The sequence below is a fragment of the Gymnogyps californianus genome, chromosome 8, assembly GCF_018139145.2.
Source record: "Gymnogyps californianus isolate 813 chromosome 8, ASM1813914v2, whole genome shotgun sequence".
Taxonomy (NCBI): domain Eukaryota; kingdom Metazoa; phylum Chordata; class Aves; order Accipitriformes; family Cathartidae; genus Gymnogyps; species Gymnogyps californianus.
In genome coordinates, this window is record NC_059478.1 from 28,024,653 (window position 1) to 28,049,038 (window position 24,386).

Below are 24,386 nucleotides of genomic sequence, written 5' to 3' on the forward strand. Positions count from 1 at the left end.
TGCCGGATAGGTCAGCGATTTACACTTCCTGTTCAAATTTCAATTCAAGTGCAACAATTAATTTTCACTGTTTCCATTTTCTCCACTTAAAAGGGTAAAACTATTCTTTCTTGCCTTTGAAGGTATGCGTATTTTTATAGTCACAGCTATAATGGTTTCTGTGCCTCATGCCAGAGTTAGTTATATTCTGGATGAAAGCATGTGGTAAAGCTACTCTCAGGCTTGTTAAAAATAATATATGCATTTTAAAAAAATCATTATGTTATAAATGAATTCCAGAACAACGTGTTGTTCTCCAGGCCCAGAGTCCTGTCCTGCAAGTGGTTTAAAGTGATGATCTTCTTGAACCTTACTGAAGTCAATGTACAACTCTTCAGCTGTGAAGGCCTGCACTGTGCACAGCTATTGCAATGTGTTTTACTTTTCCTGGATATGTATGCACTTCACAATGCAATAGCAATTTGAATTACAGTTTTTAATCAGTTAATTTTACATGAGCTGAAAAGAAGCCTCTTTCAACTCAGTGATTAATGGTTAAACTCCAAAGCAGGAAGCAAAAGTTTTCAAATAACCTACCTCTGACAATGCTTAATTTGTGAGGTGAGAGAGGTGGCTTGGGAACGGCATCTTTCTTTTTTTTGGTTGCAACTCCTGTGACACTTCTGTTCTTGAGAACATCTGTTCCCCAAATCATAACCGCTAGATTTTTTGTATACTTTGAATCTCCTTGTGTTACTTGCAGCTGGTGCCATTTCTCCTCATCTACCCAAATTCCACTGCCAAGATGGACCTAGAAGGTAGTAATAATAACAACTTATCTATGGTATGTAGCACACAACAGTATCCAAGTGCTGTAGGAACATTAATATTAGGTACTATAATAACAGTAATTAGGGCTGAACAAATCCATTTTGCCTAATTCTGAAACTTCTCCAACTTTGTGGGTCAGGGAGCTCAAGTCAACCTCTTATGTAATATAGTTCCTTTTTGTATTCAGTTCTTCTTACTCTCTACTTGCCCCCCCCCCCCCCCCCCGCCGCATAGCCTATCTCCTGAAAGACTATGGTCAGCAACAGAGATAGAAGAAGGAAACAGTAAACACATCCAGTATTATAGAGGTATGCACAGCATATAAACCAAGCAGTTGCACCAGCCTAATTCAAGAGCAAGATGAAACACTGTCTTTAATATGAAAGCTTCCCTTTGGCTGAAACAGACTTTACCCAAAGCATATTTCGGAGGCAGCAGAGAGGGAAACACTTCCTAAGTCATATCCTGCACCTGTTGGCAAAATTCAGCCTGATTGTTTAAAGTGACTAGAAGGGGAGAAGGCATTTTGAGAGCTCCAATTTCAATATAAGCCAAGAGAGTCTGGAAGCTCTGTAAAACTTCCAATTGTATCGTGAAGTTTGCCTATCATGTACGATCAATCCATCCAGGTGAATACTGTTTTGTGGTAAGGCAATGACCCATTGCTGCAACATCATAAATTTTCCATTATCTAGACAATGGGGAGTAGAGATATTTCATTGAAGTAGTAAAGCAGGATAATATGGGTACTGGGAAATGCAGTGTGAAGCCGTTGTAGAGTCTCCAAAAGGAAGCTGCTCAAGTCTAGGTGTGCTTATTAGTATTGCTCAGCACTGACTATGCTGGGTTGACTCCCAGAGAGCTACACCGTATCCCTACCCCAAGATTCCCAGCGGTCCAGACTTAAGATGAATGCAGGATGAGAATCTGAGTACCATCCTTAAGCTGCCACTATGTATGTTTGAGCTGACAGTCCTGATAACCAGGACACCGTCACGCAACAGCAAGGAAAATAACTCCACTAGTAATCAGCACGGGTCTGACATGAGTGCAACCAGGACGCAAACGCTGGCCCTGTGTGGAACCACGGAGAATACTTTGTACCTTGTATGTCTATGCTCCTGATCCCTGGAGTACAATGCAGACACCTGAACTAACTCTGCACACAGAAAGCTTTGTTCACATGGGGATGAACCTCACTCGGTTGGACCCACACTTGCTCATCATCCATAACAAGCTAATACGTGACCTAGCTATTCTAATTACTGATAAGAGTTCACTGCACTGGAAAGGAAGAAGACAGAACTTACTTTCAGATAATCTGTAAAAGTGCAAAATACAAAAAATATGTATCAACTGGAATGTTATATCCAAAATTTAGGTTTCACAAAATCTGATCAAATAGAGGTTCTTTCTGTAACACTAACACTTTAATAAAAACTTACTGCCTCCTCACGATTAAAAAAAAATCCTGTGAAAAAAATTCTATGGCAAAACTATATTAGGAGACTCTGTTTGCCTAACTGTTTTGCTCTTAGTTTTTCGTGGTTTTACTCCTTTCATGTAGCATTATATAAACTGTGCCTGCTACCCATACAGATCTGAACAGTATCACATAAATCCCATTAAATGCAATGAAAATTGGACAAAGCTACTGTAAAATTTTATATACCCATAATTTTACTGCCTGTATTCAACCAAATACCATTTTTCCTTTAAACGGAAACCTGCTTTAATTATTAATGAGGGCTATAACCCGAAGAAATTTTTTATTACGACAGCATCCTTCAAAAGCAACTAGTTGTTTAAAAACTTAAATAGAAAAATATGAATGGTTTGGCTACCAGCTACACTATAAAAAACAAATGAAAAGTCTAACTACCTCAACGTATAAAACCACAAAGCAAGCTGCCTCTCCTGCAGAATCTTCTACACTAAAGGGATTCTAAGAAGCTTTTCACAAGTCCACATGGTATTTAGATTTCGTAATGGACAGAAATGGAACGAGTAATAACCACAATATGAACACCCCTTTTTTTCCTTCCTCCTCTGTTGTCAAGCCTCTTCATAATTGCTTTAAAAAAATTCTTTTGGTGCTCTCGACATATTTCGTAAGACAACTTCAATCAGAGTGAGCAGTCTGTGCTCAGAAAACAATGATGTTACAGTTATAATTCAGTTATTTCTGTTTTGATCTTGGAAAAGTTATCTGTAAAAATCAGTACAAGTTACTTAGAAAATAACTAAGATTAGGAATGTTGTGACATGCCAAATTTTGGATGTCTGTATTACATTAGTTGTAGAGACTGCTATATTTGATCAAAAATCTGATTCCCCTCTGCCAAAATTAGGGTTTGTCTTTGCTAAAGATTGTTTAGTCTCTTAAGCTACTACATTATTCATTAGCTCTAAGTTACTTAAAAGAAAGCAAGTTACAGCAAGTATTTTTAATATTTATGTTTCAGACAGATCATCTCTTCTTTGAACATGCTTCATTTATTAAAAAAAGTTGTCACCGGTATGAAACACCTATGGTAACAGCAACTACGTGACAGACAGCCACAGACACAGAAAACTTATGTCTCCCTTTTTCTATTTCTAGCACTGTTACGGCAAGGAATTTAATCTGTCCACGTCTCAGTTTACCTCTCTGTAAAACAGGCTCGGTACTGTTTCCTATTACTCCCAAAGCTATGGGAAGCTTACTGTACTCCAGATTCAGAAGCCATTTCCTTCTTGCTGGAAGAGCTGCCCCATGGGCCAGACCCTTGGCTTGATGACATCAATGGGAACTTTACCCCCAATTTCAGCAACTGCAGGATCAACCTTCAAGCACAATGCAACAGAAACAACAGCAAATTCAAAGCAATGCTCACCACCGTAACTGTGCTAACGTGCAATATATCTAAAACGTATCTCAGAAGATGAACTCTTTTTTTTTTTTCTTCTTTTTTTTCCTTCGTCTTTTCTTTTCTTTAAATGAATGCTATAGGCTCTTTTTCAGTAACTCTGTTCTCCCTCTGGAGGGGAGAGATTTATCTGCTTTGAAAGAATCCTACTAAGATCAAATCCGATGCCACAGAGGGCAAGATTTCTAAAGAAGTATTTGAACTACTCTAGTGGTGCATGTCAATAAAGGAATAATGAAAAAGAGGCATAAATAAGGAAAACTGAAAAAACCACCCTCCAACACTCTAAATACATTATTAGTTCACATTTCTGGTATCTGAGCTGGCTGAAGCCCCAGTAAATAGGCAAACTTGAAGTAAAACCAAAATTACAAAAAGAAAGTTAAAGAGATATTAATATCTGTAAAGACAGAGAAGACTTCAGCAACAGAAGTGCCAAGAAGCTGGCAGATGAAATAAAGGTGCAGGAAAAGCTGCATACAAACACTACAGGACGTGCCCTATTCCACAGACCTTAAGCGGAAAAAAAGGAGGTAAACCAAACTCTCACTGTAATATATGCTAAGTTTTCATTGCACAAATATACACAAAATATACAAGCAAATGACACGTTAAATATATTAGGCAAGAAAAGCTATCTGAACCAAATACCTGTCAAACTGCCAAGATTATACTATTTTTCACATACATTTTGCCCTCAACAATTATGTCGAATTCATCTTCAAGAATGACAGACACTTGTGCAGTCAATCTTGTAACACAAATCTGAAAATGTAATTTTTCATGCTATTCCATCAGTAATTCCACTGTACGCCAAAGCTGAAATGGAGGTTTCGTCCTTGAAGGTTCTCAGATTATGGTACCAAATGCATACATATCCTAAGAAACAGGATCCGCATAGGCAATTCTGAAGGACATACAGTTTTGTAGAAGAAATATAATGTTCATTTAATGATAATGGCAACAAATATAAAAGCAGGCCTTCGTAGATGAGCGGACAATGTGTTAAACATGCTGAAGTCTGAAAAACTATCAGTCAGGTTCTGGCAAACTGTAGCTACATGGTATTTCACCAACTTTATAAAAGTATCTGGAAAGTAGCACTACATCAGCTCAATTCAGTGGCAACGCTCCTACCAGATTCAAGGGAGCCCATTTTCATTCCAGGGTTCATAATTATCTACTGGACTCCAATTCAACCAAAACATGAAGGCTTCTCTGCAATACGACTACAGCACACTGAAAACGTTAAAGACCTTTTAGGAAAAAGTATTTCTGTTAAATAGACTAATGTAACTTTATAATATGGGTTACTGACTTTGGTCTATATTCGGTGGATTTACGTATGTCACCAATTGAAGACCATGCCAATTTGCTTGTGCATTCATATTTAAAAATTATATTCCTTGTGTTGCACAACATTCAATGCTCTCATCACTGAGGACAATTTTCTATGCTGTTCCTATTTGTGTAATTTCATAATTTTCCTCAGCATAATAGCATACCTTTATGAAAACTGAGGAAGTTTGTATAAACTGCTACCATGCAAAACCCCCGAGATCATGAAAATTCCACGAGAAAATCACCTGATGGACATTTATGAATTATTCATGCTGTATTTAATTTAAAATACCTTTCCATTCTCGAGAATATACTTGTCCATTACTGGAACAGGGGCAGGATAGTACGTTGATGTATTTGCTTCCTCACTGAAGGTCTTCTGTACCTCAGGTTCAGGCTCAATTGACTCTGGTTTTACTTTTTCAAGCTCAATGGCAGGTCCTAGACAGTTAAGAAAAGAGAGCTGTCTGCTATCCCAGAGAACATGAAATCAATCACTTCATCACCCATGGTTAGCATAAAATAACACATTAGTCACGTTCATTTTAAAGTTAGAAAGAGTCTAAACCAAAATCCTACTTCTGAACGTTAATAAATAAAAGCAGGATAAGTAACTCTGCTTCATAAACATTAAAATGTTTAATTTTAATTTAAATGTTTAATTTTACTCTTAAAGCATATGGACAATTAAAGCTATGGGTAAGATTGCTTCAATGCACACTACGGAAATTATGTAAAAACAACACTGAAATTATAAACCAAAAGCAACAATAGTAATTCTTCAAATAAGAATTACTATATAGTTGCATAGAAACCTGCATAATTACTGTAATAATTACATAAATTATCCATATAGAATTACAAATTTTATAGAAATTTGAAATCTCTTTAGATAGAACAGAGATACACTAAAAATAGCGAGGATCTACAGAAATGCTATAAAGGAAACAGGCTTAGGCTACTTATGCTAAAGTATCATGCATAGAAAGAGTATCCAAGGTTAAAAAACCCACATAAATTAGAATTTTGATTGTCCAATCCATCCAACACAATTTTTATTTTTAATGTAATCAACAAAAATTAAGCACAGATTAAACAACAGAGTACTACTAAGCATATGTTTGAGGCTTCAAAGGAGGATAATTATTTTGTCAGTCATCAACTTTTCTTTTCCAGATCAAATTTATAAAGTGTTCCTAAAAAGACAGAAGAACAAAATAAAATAATTTGTGAACTGGATTTCATTATTCCATTCTTTGCAGCAGTTACACCAGAAGTCTAGGAACAGGCTACAGCCCCAAGCCTATCATTGTCTCTTGATGTCTGTCTCTAGGATCACGAGAAGCTCCAGCAGTCACTGAAGTTCCACGCAGGGACGGTGGTTCGTTAACACAGCAAGGTTGCCAGCTTAGACCTTGGACACCACGGTAATCAGCCACTTCCAAGAACTATAAGGATAAACTCGCCCACTTGTAAGAACTATATTGTACCAGGTTGGTGCTGAGAGTGCTGCAGCACTCTGTAGCCCAACCTTGACATCTTCAACAAACGACAATTCAATAATCAGGTCACTGTCACAGTTTAGCGTCCCTCCTCAGTGTTTGTGCACATAGACCAAGCCCTGAATTGATCTAACTCTGCAAGTCAATCTGGCACCAGAACTCATGTCTTGAGTCATGTATCTTAAAACAGTTCCTGTACCTGAACAAGCAAACCATTCATTCCTCCTCCTTTGTGCAGTTTCATTTAGAGATTATTATACAGTGATATCAGCATTTCCTCCATTGTCAGCATTTGACTTTTATCCTATACCTTATTCTACACCTACATAGCTAGCTAAATGTTGTCAGCTGACTGCCACTTGACACTCAGCAACAACTGAAAGTTGTCTTGGCAACTCAAACAATCCTATACTGCAGTGCCACCAACAAGAGCGTCTTAAGAGCCATATGCAACGCAAGCATGGCACAAATAGAGAAATCACAAAAACTATACCATTTGCACTATAATTTCATAGTAATCTTAATAAGCACCTCTGCTATCATGCTTACACAATGGTACAGCCAAGACAAACTAAACTTTCTAAACTTGAGACTCCTAAACCGATTCAGATTGGGGGAAAGACCTGGATTGATTAAACCACCCAAAGCCTGCACACACCTCAGTATAGGCACACCTGAACAAGCAGATGCAGTGACGTAATTGCCAGTGCAAACTTAAGAAGTGATCTTTTAGCTGTTATTTTAAGAACACATTCTTCAACAAAGTGCTGTTTTGAGTTTTCTTATACTTTGAAAGTCACTTTGAGGAAGACGCCTAAGTACAACCACCTTCTTCCTAGAAGGAAATGTTTATCTCAGTTTAAACACTTTACTAGTTGCCATTTAGAAGTCTCTTACTGTTTTGTTTGTAGTCATATATTGACACAGCTAGGATTTGGTTTCCGGAGTTCCCCAAGAAAAACAGCTGATTAAAGTCCACAATAACCATAGCTCTAACAGGTCAGGAAAACCTCTACTGCAATTCATGTTTTGCTGCCTGCTTAGAAGTCACCAACAGAAAGCCTTTAAAATGTCTTCTTTTATATTCTACTGAATTTTTTTCTTCCCAAACAGAAATCTGCCTCTAACTAGGTAGTCTTCACAGCTACTTTCACCAACTACTAAAGAGTGCATTTTCAACCCAGCATGTTGTGAATTAGACATGCAACCTGCATTATTGCCTTACTGTTAATGGGAGTTATGTGCCCAATTTACCACGCACCACACTCTAAAAGTTTCCTCTCTCTATAGCTCTCATGCTCTGCGTCTTATTTTAAAGATGATGAATGGGACATACAAAAATATATGCCACTATCTAAAGGCGTAACAATGATAGTACTTATGTAATAAGGATCATAAAAAAAATAAAGACAATTCTTCAGAATGCAAAAAGGAAACAAATGTTTTATTGCAAAATCTTTCTCTTTCTGACTGTAAAGTTTCCATATCTGAGAGGCCAGCAACTTCAAATGCAGGATGAAGAGTCAGAAGGCTCCCCTTCATCACCTCTTTTCCTAAAAAATGCATCTTAGGCTACACGCTACTCAAAAAATAGTAAATAAGCCAAAACAAATTATCTGATAAAGTGGTCAATACACATTTGTAAGCAGCAAGCTGTTTATCCACATGGTCTACCACAATTTGAATGAAAACAGGAGCCTGAGAAGGGGTAATATTATATATGGTACTTCCTGTACTTGTACTTGATAGAAACCTAGGGCTTTTTTATATCAAAAAGCCAAACAGATCTAGAAAAGCTGAATAATAGTAATTCCTTACATGTGGTAAGACACAAATACCATTTCATTCTCCCTATCCTAGTGTCAGTCCCAAGACACTGTAAACTAGATCACTGAAATTAAACTGGGATTAAAAATAACCACTTGGGGGGCTGTGTGTGTGTTGATGAATGAATGTTTATGAATGAAAATGAATATACTCCGTGACTTTAGAGCAACACTAATTCTTAGCAATACAACATGAAAATGTAGTATTTATCAGGGAGCGAACAACACCCAAACATTATCCCTGACACAACTTCACTATTTCTGGCCAAACACAACCACAGTAAACTGCACAGATCCTACCCTGGAGACAACTATTTTTTTAAGAAGTCATTGAAATTCTTATCTTTTGCAATCCAAGGACTACGTAAAGTTAGGCCTACAGGGAAGAGTCAATGATTTAATTCTCTAAATCACCTTACTCTCTATTGATAAAAACAGGGCAACTAAGTGTGTTTTCAGGTGCAAAAGAACAAAGATAAACTGCAAAGGCCTACGATCGCAGGGCTTCCTGATCTCAAAGTAGGCGAGGGAAGAGAGGCTTTGGCTGCACACATTCTTCCAGGAGTTCAGATGAGGGATACCGTAACCTCTTCCACGACAGTCATCACGTTCCCCCACTGCTTTGGTCCCTAGAGCCCTGGTCAAATGCCTGCCTCCTCCAGGAAGGGATCTGTTGGGCAACAGCGTATTAAAATCATAAAGAAGCTTCAGTATATCCCCATGGATCAGCACCGATTTCACCGCTGTCATTTGCCACATCTGCTTTCAAGGGTCTCTTAAAACAAAGAGCAATTCAGTGTCACCACGTGAAAGATTAAGAACCTCACTCTTCCCACAAGAGTGGCTCAAGTTTAGTAGCAGAGATGAAGGCCTAGGTCTAAAGTAGAATATATTGACTTCTAGCTGCTCACTGAAATCAACATGTTGATGGGAAATCAGGAGACTGAATACTTGACTGAATGTTAGCTCAAGAGGCTGTTCTATATTTGATCTGCAAGTTTAAAATGGCAACAGGCACGCGTTTCCCACAGCTGCAATTCATCAGCACAAAACAGCTGTCATCTCATGCAAAGAAATCAGAAGTCTCTAAGGTGAAACAGAAATGCAATTAGTTTGCATTAAGTCCAGCCTGCTAGAAGTGCAGCGTAACATCAATTACATGTAATTTGAAACTCTAGGTTTAAGAGATCGCTGCAACAACTGAAGATGAATTCAGGATGTAATCTATTTTCTGAACAATTTTCACAGATTATTCACATATCCAAACATACCTCATTTATAACCTGGAAAAGTAAGGAAGACTAAAGAAGTCTTTACATATCTATTTCTTGATTAAAAGTAGCACTTTTTCATACTGTCATCAGACTCTCTAATTTATAATTTGCTGAAGATGTCTCCCTTTCTAATCATTCATAAATTTAGCACTGATCTTTCTAGAATCTGGTTGTTTCTCTGCTGTGAATGAGGCTACAAGGAAAGGCAAGAGTTATCAGCGGTTAAAACACTGAGTCTTAGGAAACACATACCCTGTGAAGGACACAGCCCATAGGGCCAAATTCTACCTTTGTCATCCATGAAAAGTTCCATACAAGTAATAACAACAAGAGATTTTTTTGGAAGTTAACTATAATTCATATTTGTCCAGCTATGTGATTAAATTAAAAGAACTTGTCTTCAATGTAATCGAGATTTATTTTCAGTTGTAAAGCAGGTGCCAGACTGATACAATGGAAATTCAAGCCCAGTATTTAGAGAAGATTCAGCATTTTTTCCAAGAGGTTTTGGGGTTTTTTTTCTTTTTTCTTTTTCTTCCAAGCTTTCTTGATTTGGCTCAAGTAAAAAATGCATCCGTGCTTTCTTAAAGTGAAAGAAACGAGACAGAATTCAGAAGCTGTCTTCATTTCATTGCTGGTCTCACCACTCAAATTGCTGTCAAGTCTACCAACTAAATTGGTATTTTACGCTGTTCAGCCCCATTGCCTACTAACATCTGGCTGGTGCTCCATTCACATAAATTCCAGCTAACTACTTGCAGATGAAGAAACATCTTTCCATCCAAGGAAAATTTTAGAAAGCTCAGTAGAATCTACTGCCAACCACATCGTGTTTTTCAGACTGTGGAAACCTTGCCTATTTAGTTTTATTGAAAAAATTAACTAGAATGTTTATAATAAGTAATGACATTTTAATTATGCACAGTGTAACAATGATGAGCATTCACAATCACCCAGTTTAAATCGTCAGATGCTACTTCGAGAACCTGGCTCCAAACTTGCGGGCACACCTTAACACATGCTACAGCACAGGCACATGCTCTCTCGGGTTCAGGTTTGTACGTGAATGTAACTCAGACCCACATGCAAATTGCATGCACTCGTTCAAGTCAAGTAGAAGAGCCAATATCCAATTTACATGCAAAAATTAAGTTTCCAGATACACAAAGGCAGACATAAGAAACAGCATGCTAAGTTTGGATGCACAAATTTTAACCAAGTTTCAGTCACCGAGCAAATCTTCAACACAGCAATACCACATTCTAATAGCAAATAAATATTAGTAAAATATTTGAAGGTATTCCATGGGTACCATCTTCAATGAAAAGGATGAACTTTTTATTTTCTCTTTTTTTCCCATTTATTCCAACATAATGGTGAAATAATTGTTATAAACCAAAACAAATGAGCAATTGACTCAAGATATTTAAAATTTAAATCCAAATTACACAAACCTGCATTTTGTAACAAATGTTTATAAACGGGACACTAATATAAAAAGTTTTTTTAATTATTCTTTAACAATCCATTATTTTTCAAATAGCACGGCTGTTTAAAGCCACTGCTAAGAAGTTCAGGAATATACCACATACTAATGAGCTACTAATGGGAAGAGGGGGCAGAAAACGGAAGGTAACACAGTCACTTACATAACAATAACCAAAATCCCTAACTGAAAAGAATAAAATAGTTTTAGCCCAAATAGTCATTCCACTGCCTTTTCTTTCTTCTTTTTTTTCTTTTTAAACTGGAACATATTGGTATATTTTGCAGATGACGCTTTATTATCCTTTTCAGCATATACTGGAAGGTCAGAGACTCCTTAAAATACAGCTGCTTAAAATGGAACTCTGATTCAACCACACCAGCACAAAGACCTCTACTATCATTAAAGAAAAACCCAGACGTACATAGCATACAAATTCGACAGATATTGTACAGCCATAGCAGAAAACCCTTTTAACATTCAATGTCCAGTTTAACAACCATTGCTATTCTTCAAATACGTTTCCATTACTATTGATCATACTTGTAAAATTCATTAAAACTAGTCCCATTTAAGTCCGGCACTTACCACTACCTAGTCTTAGAAGCAGTACATCCTGGAGTCTCCTGTTCAAGTCTCTGAGCTCTTTCATTTCTGACACGAGTGCCCCATACTCCTTTAGCTTCTTTGCCTGTTGCACAAGCTGTCTCCGTGTTCTCTCAAGCTCCTGTTGAATGTGTCTCATTTCTTCTTGTTGCTGTTGGTAACTCCTCAGCAATTCTTCATACAGAATCCGAGGAACTACAGCATCGTCCATGTTGTTCATGCCTTCCGAAGTTTCCATAAAAGCCTCCTCAGGGCTGGAAGTATTACTGAGACTCATCCCATTCTGTTTTTCAAGGCGAGCAACAACTGCTTCAATGCTTTTGTGCGTACCTTCACTTTGTTTCCTCCCATCTTGTCTCTGCATGTTACAATAAAAAATAAATAAATTAGGAGAGCAGTAAGATGTAATAAAATTAAAATTCTACAGACTTGGGAACTGTTAATATTCTTGTTTTCCAAAAAAAGCAAGACAAAGTCTGCCTGCAAAAATGTTTTGCCTGACAGATTCTTGTGGATATACGTCATAACTTATCATGGACACATAATTCAGCTAAATGCATATACAAACTTCTGAGGCAGTTAAAGGCCTTTCTTTCTGCATTTGTGCAACACTTGCAAGCTCAGTGTATATAGGTCACTTGATTCCATATATAAAGATAATTAATTTCTTTTTAAAAAAAAAAAGTGGATCTGGATCTCTTTTCCTTTAAAGTTTACCCCTAACATTTAGATTTCCGACAGCAATTGACTTTCTGGTAAGTAAAACAAAGAATCAACTACGGGCTACGTTTGTCACCTGTAATGACATCAGAGATGAAAGCGGCACACCATACAAAGCTGTTTTGTGAACAGAGGGCTTGTCCTTCCCACTCTTTGGGAGACAAAACCTTCTCTGACTACTCCTCTAGCACATTCACCCAACTGCCTGATGCAAGTGACTGAGTTAACACCATCAGCAAACACTGAAAGGGAACTGAAAACACAGAAGTTGGAGATGGAATATATCATCCAGCCTCATCTCCCTCATCCACTGATTCCTTCTCTATTAGTACTGCATTGCAGAGGCTTCATGTCCTTTGAACTCTCAGCAGAAATTTACCTTCAGTCATCTGCACAAACCCTACAAATTAAAGCACACCTCTTTTCTGGGGCCTGGACAGCGGTATTAAAATGTGACAGCATGGGTAAAAGTCACTAAGTTGTATTGGCCAAATATGGAAAAAGCATTTGAACTTCCAAGCAACTGCAAGGAAAGCAAATGTAGCTCATAGGTTAGAGACAAAAAGCTGACACTATCAATTCCCATACCACAATATCCATGAGTAATGTGGCAGAAAATGAGATTATTTGATGTTACGCCTGCTCCACGCATGTTCTTAAATAAATAAATAAATAAATAAAAAGCTGGCCCACCATAAAGAAATGTACTAGTATCATTCCTGCAGCTGCAAAACACATGAAGCCACAGAGCAGTATTTTATTCTGAAGGTTGGCAGACTTTTAAAGAAATAATTTGATATAAAAAAAAAAAAAATACATTTACATAGTGGGTTTCTGGCATCTGGACCTAAAAATGCAACTGGCAGTTATAATGGAGGGATGCAGTCCTGTCAATTTGTCTTCTCACCCACTGCTGTAGTTGGGAAGTCTCAGAGCACCCCTTCCAATTCCAAACAAGCAGCACACAATAGGTCACAAGTGCCACCGAGAACAGCTGCTCGACATTCATGTAACTGGTGACTTTTAAAGCATTCTGGGCCAAAGTGGAAGAGCATTGTTCCAAAAATCTCAAATGGCAATTAAACTGCACAGACAGTATAAACAGGAAAATGTTTGATTGCACATAAATCAGGTTTTGAAAACCCGTACCCCGCCCCCATACACAATTTGACCCAATTTCACCAAAATTCACACAGCATTTTAAGGGGATCAAAAGCAGGCCTGGAATTCTTAAGCTATGACGTCTGTATATGCCCCAAGCACCTCCAAAAAAAAAAAAAAAAAAAAAGAAAAAGAAAAAAAGAAAGAAAGGAAAAAAAAGAAAAAAAAGGAAAGACTTCAGTACCTTACTGTGTCTAAGCTCCACATCTTCTTCCCCATAATCTGTAACCTCCCCAGCTTCTTCTACGTGATTGAGAGAGAGTTTGGGGATTTTAATTTTCTTCTGCATCACACTGTTCTCAAGGTCAGTTTTGTCCTCTAAAACGTATATTAAAAATAAAATTTTGTTACATTAATCAGTGTTCTTACTTCCAAATACTACATGACTTAGGCAAGACCAGTTAAAAAAACCAAAAAAAACCAAAACACCTCCCATGCTTCAATCCCCTCATAATACTATCATCAAATTAATCCATGGCGTAACTCAACTGATGCCCACTGACAATTCTAGAGTTTCAACAGGGGATCAATCTGGCCAAATACAAGAACAAATACTGTAAAATACCAAGCTAAATTCATGTGAGTGATCAAAAGTGTCAATGAGTAGCCTGCCCTATCACTAAAATAAGATTAAAGATGCTGTAAAAAAAACAACTTCCTAAAAACTGTCTGTATTGCTTTAAATTATGTTTACCAACAGTATTTTCATATTCATAATCTGTTGCTGCAGTTCAAACTCTGCTTAGGTCTAAAGTGAAAATAAACTTGGTAATTCATCCTATACTCTAACCGTCATCTGTCAGCAGTACAGATCTATTTGCACACACAGCAGATTCTGCTGTTCTGCAAAGTGCAGGGCTGGAAAAGGGGATGCTGCAGGATAGGTTGAAAGGGCATTACAGAAAAGTTGCGTATGGCCCAAACCTGTAACAAAATTACTATACAACCCATATTTCATTAGTTAATGGTACTAATCCTTTTCCTTTAGATACACAAAGCCAATAAATGCTTATATTGATCTTTGAATCTCATTAAAAATTGAGGTAAAATATTTTCAAGTCTGAAACACGCTACCATATCTCAAAATTAAGTATTTCAAAACATTATTCTGAAAATAAGTTTGAAATAATTTAATATTCCTGGAAAGGTGCAGAGGGGACAGGGTATCAAGAGTACAGTCTCCCCAAATGTGCCTGTGATCCATAAAATTCCTGCAAAGCAGACAAGGTCTTAAAAGATTCACAAGCTTGGCTACCTGTTCAAGACATTGACAAGGAGAAATGCATTTAAACTCTGAAGTGTTGTATTTGTACGCTGAAAGCTTACGAGTAAGAAAACATTTTGAGTCGTCCTATCCACCTGCAAACTGTATTTCACAAAGTGTCCCATGAATATTTTTGAAAGTGCCAATGAGGATGGCATTTGTGAGTGCTTAGTTGCATTGACTTTTGCTTTCTCAAATTAGCATCTCTCCACAGGACCTCAAAATGGTTAGTGTTGACAGTGTAGAAAAGGGAAACAAAGGTAAATCACTGTTTAATGAGGAGCAAGGCATTCATTAGAAATGAATTACACAGATGAATGCAATTCATTTTGTTACAGATAGAAATGGATCTCTTGTAGGCAAATGGTGATATTACAGCCCAAGGCTATGTAAAGAGAATAGGCACAGAACATGCAGAATAAGACATTAGACAACCTGAAATGAAATGCAGATGGTAGCAATAAATACTAAGACAGATGCAAAAAGAAACAGATAAAACAACAAAAAACAGCTAGGCTTATTTTAGATCGTTCTCCATTCCCCAGAGCATCACAGATGCTTATCCCAGTAAAACAAAAAACCAAAAAGGCAATCCAACTGTTTCAGTTTTGAAAAATAAGCCCCTACATTTTCATTTACCTGGAAAACGTAGGTTCATCAGAAAAGTGAGATAACCCAATTCTACTGTCAGAGAGCAGAGAAGAAAATACGAGAGCCCTTCTTAGAAAAAAATACAAATTTACAGACTAAAGGACAGGCTGATGGGTATTGGTATCTTCTTGGAAGGACAGGAATTTAAGAATAAATAAATCCATATTGAATGAAAAAAAGGAAAAACCAAACCCTAGCTTTTTCTGTGACTACATATTTTGGGGTATCCAATAGATTGAGGAATCCTTTGCTAAAATATGTTCTCACAATTCCTCCGAGGAAGAGTAGCACATGCCTACTGCAGAGCCAGCTTCTCTAGACTGCTTTGCCAAATCTTCCACAGAACGTGCAGATGAACTCCCTCTACATTTAAAGAATGCAGATCAGTTTCTATGCTCCGAAATAACCCTTGGCCTCACAACAAGATGGACACAATCCAATTACTTCACATAGTTAAAAAAAGTGTCTGCTGGCAACTAGCTGAGGTCACCAGTAGCCAGAATCCCATGCAAACTGGAAACGGACACTAGCCGTCCTTCCCATGGCCAGGGAAAAGCAAGTCTTGAAACACTCACGGAAAGGGGTCACAGAGGAGCAAGTGCATGTGCAGACTACACTGGAAGTCAGCAAATACTTTCCGACTAATACAACAACATTAAGATAAAAACAATTTGGAAGAACAGAAATATTTATCTTTTGATTTTGGCTTTTTGTTTTTAAGTCAATTTATAAAGGTTAAGAACACATTTTATGCACTGAACAACAGAAATTAAAGAAAATATTTAGTCTGGGGTCAAAGAAAACAATGCAAATCATCTGAATTCTTAATTCTCTCCATCCCCTCCGAATTTCTCAGTTTGCCTATGAAATTTATGTTTGCAAAACTTCACTGGTGGACTGAAGGTAGAAGTTTGTTTATGCACCTCCTTACAAATGCTTAGTTTGTACACTATTGGTGTGTAACTATCAACACAGTTCTCTTTCATGTTTGGCAAATCTCCTCCTTTGACTTTTTGATTTTACTGCTTATCCTGTAAATGAACCAGTAAGTTGAAGAAAGGAACTCTTTTCTCCCCATGCAAAATTTGAAGAAACAATGGTAAAAATGAGTTTAAAATAAGTTAAAGCTCAGGAACTTTTAATTTAGTCAATGAGCAAATAATTTTATGTTCCTCTGCCTTCCAACAACAATACATACAATATTTTCTTACATATGCTCTGGTCTTTGTAGGCTTATTTATACCTAACACAATTCATCCAGTGTGTTGGTATGAAAAGGCCTTTTGTTTTTCTTTTTTTTTTTTTTAAAGTGCATTTCTAACCTCTGTTGTCTTCTGCAGTAGCTGCAGATAGAGCCAGAAAAATCTCATTCTGAATTTGAGGCTAATGCTGGAGTACTGGCTCTTGTTCTGTAAATATTAATGGAATTTGGGAAGGGACAGGAGGGAGAGAGAGGAGACCAGGGGGAGGGGTAGAAGAAACATGAACGTGCGTTTAGAGCAGTTCTTCTTAGGACTCTCTGTCTGTTGTTGTGCCAGCCTACAAAAGACAGGTACAAAAGAATCCAGCAAAAAGGAAAACACGCACAATTTTGAGCCAGAAGAAAACCAGGATATGAACCAAACAGCTAGACAAGCTGCAACTCAGTGCCTGAAGCTACAGAACATGCTAAGAGAGAGAAGGGCAGCCCTAAAAATGTTGTAGGCTCAGAGCCTCGTTTTGTAAAGACCTGAATCATTTGTCTGGACTTTCTCCCCAGTCATTTAAACCTTGATAGAAGTTAAAAATTATACCTTTCCTTAGGTGGCCATGAGCAGATTGTCATAAAGCTGTGTCTATTGCTTCTCCTATAGATGGAATAAGTGGTTCAGTGATCGCGGCTACTAAGAACTAGCACTTAATACATCTAATTAGGTACTTGTAACAAAATACTCGGGGTAGAAGCATGATACAAGAATGGACAGCATTGATTCTCTCTGTTCTTTAAGAAGGGACATTCTGGAAGACACATGTAAATTAGGAAAAATTGCTTTTGTGCAGAGTAGCCATAATGCCAGACAGCAAACACGGTATTCTGTGATTTGATATACAGAATAAAGCATGCTGGAATAACTGTACTCCAGGAAAACATCAGACTTGGAGAGATCTTGCCAGTCAACTCCACAAGGTACCGAAGTACAGGGCTCAAGAGCCAGTGCACATGATAGCATCTCTCCCCACACGGCCACCTACCAAAGTTGTTTGGGTAGTAACAAGCAAGTGAACTGCTGAGAAATTTCACAGTGGCTGGGAAGACATTTGGCCTCAGCAGTCCTGAAAGAAAGAAAAGCCAAAAAAGCAGCCCTGCATTAGAGAATCTGTATCAACTAGCAAAGGATAAACTGTTCCTGGAATGTTTTCTGCAGTCAGATCTTCGTTTCAGTGTCAGGATGGGTTGATCCTGGCCAAAAGGTAATAGCTTTAAGTCTAGAGCGGCAGGGAACTGAGGCAGACAAAACGACTTTAACAGGGCAGGAAGCAAGTTGGTTAAATTCAAGTAGAAATATGTTAGTGCTCTAAAACTGAAAATCCTATTGTGGGATGTAGGATAAAACTATGGAAATCTCAGTCTCCTTAAAACATTCCTTACTTTCTAATTTAGAAATAAGGACTGAACAAACTAATCCTTTCAAAAAATAGTTCAAATGCCGAATTTTTTTCCACCTTTGGAGTAAAAGCTGGAAAAATAGAGGAAGAGAGCTCTGCACTCCAAATGGATGAGGGATGGCAGGTCTGGGATCAGTCCAAATAAGGGGCTTGGCAATGCTATAAATCTTGCAGTAATAAAACGAAAGAACCTTGAGCAAAATTCATCCTTCCCCTAAGCCTTCGAAAAAATTCCACCCCTTGTGAAAAATGATATACTGACAGATGAAAAAATTTACCATCACCCTTCCCATTTCCAGGCACATACCCAACACAGATGGACAACACCTGTACAAGACTCCCCCCACACTGCTGCACTGAACTGCTTTGCTACTGATTTAGCCAGGTTGATTCTACAGAGCAGGTAACGTCACCTGCCTCAGCAGGTTGTGCATCGGTTACAGTTCATAAAGAAAAAGACACTTAAGAACCAAAGCAAAAAAAAACCACAACCAAAGGTATACTTGGTGCTTCAAAGCAAATATACACACCAAGCACAACAGGGCATGGATTCCTAAGTGCCACTTAAACACAAATAAACAATAATCAATATTGCTGTGACTGAGAAGGAAAACAGCATGATAGTACAAAAAAAAGGGGAAAAAAGCCACTTAGTTTATTTGAAACTTGAAAAAAAGAATTATAAATTACTTTCTTAGCTCATTTAATGCAAACATTAAAGAAGGACTTTAACAGGAAAAACAGAAGAGATTTCAGAAAATGTAATGATCCTGCAAGCTCAGAAGACATTCAGGATACAGAGGAAGAAAAACTTGTCTCATATAAAACATCTCTGAGCTAGTAGTACACTGAGATTAAGACCACTACCAAAGAGGAACAAACTGAGAATGACAGTAACAGACAACACAGGATAACGGACAGTAGTAGAAATGCAAAAGTTATTTGAAGAGGACAGGTGCCACCAAACTTGATGCAGCTAAAAGGAGGGGGGGGGTGCAAAAGAGGGGTCAACCGGGTGCTGGCACAGTCAATTCAGGATTTGGATAGTATAATTTACTAGATTGTTTTGCATTTTTTTTGCAGACTAGAGGAGAGCTTTGTTGGAAGGACAGAGAAAAAGAGGATTACAGAAATAAACATAGGGCACAGTGAAAACGCTACATGAAGTATATTCAGTTGGACAGAAAGGTAAAGCTGGGTGTAAGCAACAAAGCAGATGAAGTGTAAGAGACAGCAAGACTTTGGGTTGAAAATGACAGAAAAGATTATTCCCCCTCCCCACTCTAAAATCAAGAGAAATGGACAAAAATGGTAGGAAAATATGTTGGGCCATTCTAAGCATAAGCTGAAAAAGATTTCTGCTAAGGATGTCAGAAAGGGAAGCTGGCAACAAATTTAAGTGAGAAAAGTTAGGAATAAAAAGGTAGAGCTGAGTGTTCCCATCATCTGGGCTAGTATCACTAGTACTACTTAAGAACTAAGTAGTCCTGCAGCACTTGCCCAGAAAGAGAAAACGACAATAACACAAACAAGTGACTACAAGAATGTCTTCAGAGCAAAAAGCAGAGTGAGCAAAGAAGTCAGGAAAGAACAACATTATCAAGTAACACTGTGACAGGCAGGGCCAATAAGCACGTGAAGGTGAATACATGCTCTTGAGGAACTGGCCAAAAAGGCTGTTAAATCTTGTGAAGTGAATTTCAATTAAGTGTAAAGAATAGGAAACAGCGTGAAAATAATTCTTAACCAAATTGGGAACAGGCAAGATAGAAAAGCCTTAAACTACCGCTTGACAGGTTTAGAGATGATGGGTAAGAAGGATGATGTGCCAGAAGCCTCAATCAACACTGCTCACTGATGATGGAGAGAAAGCCACACCTGTTTTGTACAAAGGCACTAAAGAAGGAAGAGAAAGATTAAGAAGCTAAACTCCTAGAAAAGCAGAGGACATTATATAAATAACTTCTACCTCTTAAGTTCTGTCTGAAGTCCTACATCAAGACTGGCTCTGTCTCATTAATATTCAATACAATAATACAAGTAAATTCACAGAGCATAGACCTGCTGCTGCTCTCACAAAAAACAAACCTACCACGCCGGCTACTGAAGCAACTTTTCGGATGGGGCTTTCCATGCTGCACTCGATGCTACAGGGACTGGCAATGTCACACAAGCAAGTGCATGCATTTTGGGAAAACAGTAACAAGAAAAGGCAGTGAGTAGAGGCTGCCATAGAAGACAACAGACTGGAGATGACCCCTAGAATATTTCTTCAAATATGCGGTTCATCTTTCTTTTTCCATTTTTGCCCAAAGAGGTGTCCGTCTCGCCTTTCTTAAGGTGGCAGATTAGAGACTGGTCTGTATTCTGGCAGTAGGGTGCTTGTTCCTCAAGAATTCACCAGTACTTGTGAGGGTGGGGGGATGGAGATCTGACCCCTAACCTTTCCTTGCTGAAGTAGTCGCGATCAGGCATTTGTAAAGTCAGCTCAGAAGTCAATATATAATAAATACGCAAGAAGACAAGGCCAGGTTGGATGGGGCTTTGAGCAACCTGGTCTAGTGGAAGATGTCCCTGCCCATGGCAGGGGGGTTGGAACTAGGTGATCTTTAAGGTCCATTCCAACCCAAACCATTCTATGACTCTATGAACAAATGTTGAGGTCTGAATGCACACTACTTCTTCTAGTGGAACAACAGAGATATTCAGTTTAATACTGCTTGGAGTGAGAGTTATTGATATGGACCCCCATTTGTAGTCAAATTTCTAAGGCACATGAAGACATTCAAATAGTTTGTAATGTTCTCCTTTTGCACATGCTCATTTATCAGCAGATTGTTCAGATTTACTGAGTATCAGCCCAGATGTAAGTCAGACCTATGCTGCAAGAAAAACTTAAATATATCTTCTTTCTTAATTTCCATTATTAATATGAAATCTATTTCTTAATTCAAAAGTTAATACAAAGTCTCTTCAAAAATAATTAACCAAAAGCAACATGGCTCAAAACTAATACAGCTAGAAATAATTATTATTCTTTTATTCTTTGTCAGCAAAACTCTCCCTTCTATTTAACTTTTAGTGGCATTAGAAGAGTACTTGGCTGCAGCAGAAACAGATGGAGCTGGACAATCAAGTAAAGAAAAGACATTATGCTGAGAAACAGGAGATCATGCTCTTTACAAGACTGAGGATGGTTTTAATCCCGGATCCAATATTTACTTAAAAACTGACCTTGAATAACTCAACCTTTCCATCTTACTGTCCCCATCTACCCCACTGAAGTGTTGTGCAGATTTGTTAATTTGTACAATACTCTGTACATGTCAAACACAAAGGATTATAGCTACTATGGAACAACTCTCTTAATCCTTTCTGAAACAAATACAATAATACAATATTACCATTAAATTAAGAAGAAGAAACCCTGAAAACAAGTAGGATGTTAAAATGCTGTCCTTTAAATCTTTCCTCTGTACCTACATATGAAACTCAAATATGGGAATTATTTTTCAAAAGTTTGAACATGATAAATATTTTACAAAAAACTATTCATAATAAAGGCTATTTCTTTCTTTAAAAGTTCAAAAGTTCATTTAAAGAGATCATCAATCTCAATGACAGCTACAATTTGTCAATCTAGCTGCCCCGACCAGTCAGTCTGCATCATACTGTAAAATTATGTTAGGAACAAACCCCGATTATGATTTCATGATCACAAAGGCCACAAAGCCATGGAGATATTGCCTACCAGCTATTCAGCAGGTAAAGCAGCAGCCTACAGGGAACACTCCTGGAAGCTTCCGCAACTATCTCTGCCCAAGGAACGAGCTTGCTATGGAAATAGCGGGTAGATTTATGCAGTTTTTAGTTTACATACAAAAATTACAATGTGGTTCAGCCTCTACTATTTTTAAAGGGTTTCTTTAAAAAAAGCAAATAATTGACTGACTGGCACTTAGGCAATCCACTGGAAAAAGAAAGTTTTACCATTAAATTATGAAAACAAAAACATTAACTTAAATTTTTTCCCCTTTTCACTCCCCTGCAAATTTTAGCATATTTTAATTAGTAAGTGTTAGTTACCATAGCTACCATAACCATACTATCTTTGAAGTCAATTTTATTAAAATCCTGAAATTCATACTTTTACTGTATCGTAGTTAAGCTTATACAACATTTACAAGTATAACTGGTTTTACGTGGTGCAACGTATGTACTAAAACCAAGAGAAATAACAACAGTGTAGGTCACCTGTATGTCTTTATGTCATAAAAATAAATAAATAAGTGACTTCTGACTATTAGGGTGAAGCAAGAAGTAAATGTGACTGAGGAACAAGCAGGTCAGTTGAGAAGGGTTTAAGACCAAAAAAAAGATATTTATTTCCAGAACAAGCACAGTGATACAGGAAAAGAGAAAACTATAAGGGTAAAATCTTCTTGCACAGATAAATTCCAGCTTTTTCATTCCTTTTTACTGGCACTTTATCCTGCTGATGACATATAACCATCACCACTATCACAAGGGTTACTCCAAGCCACTACTTACCAGCTACAGTTTTAAAAGTTCCAAATTTTTTTTGCTGCTGCCATTTAAGCTTTGTGCAAATGTGCCATACTAAGACTTCAATGCTGAACAAACAGAAATGACACAAAAAAAACCCCAAAATTGTGCCTTTGTATAAGTCCTTCGTATTTCAGATATGCTCCTACAGTACAATTTAGACGGGAAAAACACCCCCACCCTTCATCTTAAAAGAGTTTAAAATAAACCAGAAATGGATCGAACACAAAATGAGTGTGAAATTTAGCTTTAAATAGTCTTTATGAATACTGCCACACTTGTATTCAGGACTATATTTAAGAATGTGATGTAGTTACTCTGCTACACAAAAGAATTTGGTGAACCTCTGCATACAGCCATCTTTCACCTGGTGAAAAGGTAACACAGCAGCAGCATGCCAGTTAAGTATCTGACAAAGTAGGCCATGCACCTCAAATATCACAGTAGAAAGTTTAAAAAAATTTTTTAAAAAAAAGCATATTTTGAACAAGGTAACTTCAGCACTGCCTAACCTGCTGGGCTCAATGACTGCAGAGGGCCGTTTGCGTGGCAAGACCCGATGCACAGGTACAGCAGATAGACAGCACAGTTAGGAAGAGCTGGACTTGCTGCTGAAGGGCAGTGACACACAAGCTCATCCACAGGTACTCCAGAACTATCCCAGGAAAAATCAAACAAATTAAAACGAGCCTGTGAGGAACCACTACCACTACTGGAAGGTTTCCTCCGGCCTCCTCCTGGCACTTCTTTACTCAGGGCAACGCTTGGGATCACCCAAGAAGCAGTGGCAGACGTTTTGATTTTTCTTCCTGGTGCCGTTTCTCCCCAGGTCCCTGTCACACACCATATGAGTTGCATATCATGATAGGGCATAGACCTAGAGCTGTCCAGGAACAAAGAGTTTAGCAAATACTGTCCCTACCACCATAGTTCATTCAGTCTACAGACTGCCCTGGGAAAGGAAATGCGACATGTGGGCTATGTACAAACATGGGATGGAGCATGGGTACAGAGCGGCCACAGCTACGACCTGCTCTACGTACTCCAACTCCCCAAGCTGTCTGAATAGCACGAAGAGGAAAAAAACGCACAAAGCAGCACAAGACTACAGAAATACCAGTAAAAGCTGTAAGTTAATGTCACACATCAAGACCACTTCCTGACCTAAATTTTGTATATTCCTGATATAATCTAAGATCTCATCTTGTAAATTTTCACCTATTTCAGCACTCGACAAAGGGTCTTTCCTCCATTAGCTATCCATAGCAAAGAAGCCCGCTTCAACTTCTTCATGTGTATCCACCCTCAACCTTATTCAAAACTCAGTCCTAGAATCATTTAATTTAAAATTGTTCTGGGAACAGAGATTTTACATCTTTCTGAAACACACAGCAAATTACCTCACCATGAGCTGGACAGGCTTTTAAAGATTTAAAAAATCACCTAACCTATTTTAATAAGAAGTGGAGCATAACATTTTATAAAGGGGGAAGAAAGAATATGGATGCACGCAGGTATTAACACGTCTGCTGTGGCAGCTAGGGAATTGCTATGAGAATCTGATGGAGGTGCATTTGTTACGATTGTGTGGGTGGGAAATGTTGAGGGCAGCAGCTAGAGAGAA

The 24,386-nt window shown here is 37.9% G+C and overlaps 2 protein-coding genes across 3 annotated transcripts in view; both read right to left on the bottom strand.

The window, feature by feature from the left end:
• AGBL4 (AGBL carboxypeptidase 4) overlaps nucleotides 1-24,386 on the bottom strand; it is a 946,609-nt gene that overhangs the window by 357,078 nt on the left and 565,145 nt on the right. The window lies entirely within an intron of this gene.
• The window catches only part of BEND5 (BEN domain containing 5), a 32,502-nt gene that overhangs the window by 3,518 nt on the left and 4,598 nt on the right, over nucleotides 1-24,386 (bottom strand). Inside the window, exons 2-5 of one of the 2 annotated variants that reach the window (XM_050900615.1) lie at nucleotides 13,820-13,953; nucleotides 11,743-12,112; nucleotides 5,353-5,501; nucleotides 577-790 (exon numbers count right to left, since the gene is read on the bottom strand). In XM_050900615.1, coding sequence (XP_050756572.1) covers nucleotides 577-790; nucleotides 5,353-5,501; nucleotides 11,743-12,112; nucleotides 13,820-13,953 — 867 coding nt within the window. Of the gene's footprint in view, nucleotides 1-576; nucleotides 791-5,352; nucleotides 5,502-11,736; nucleotides 12,113-13,819; nucleotides 13,954-24,386 lie in introns of both variants that reach the window. The other variant, XM_050900614.1, reaches the window with a different exon arrangement.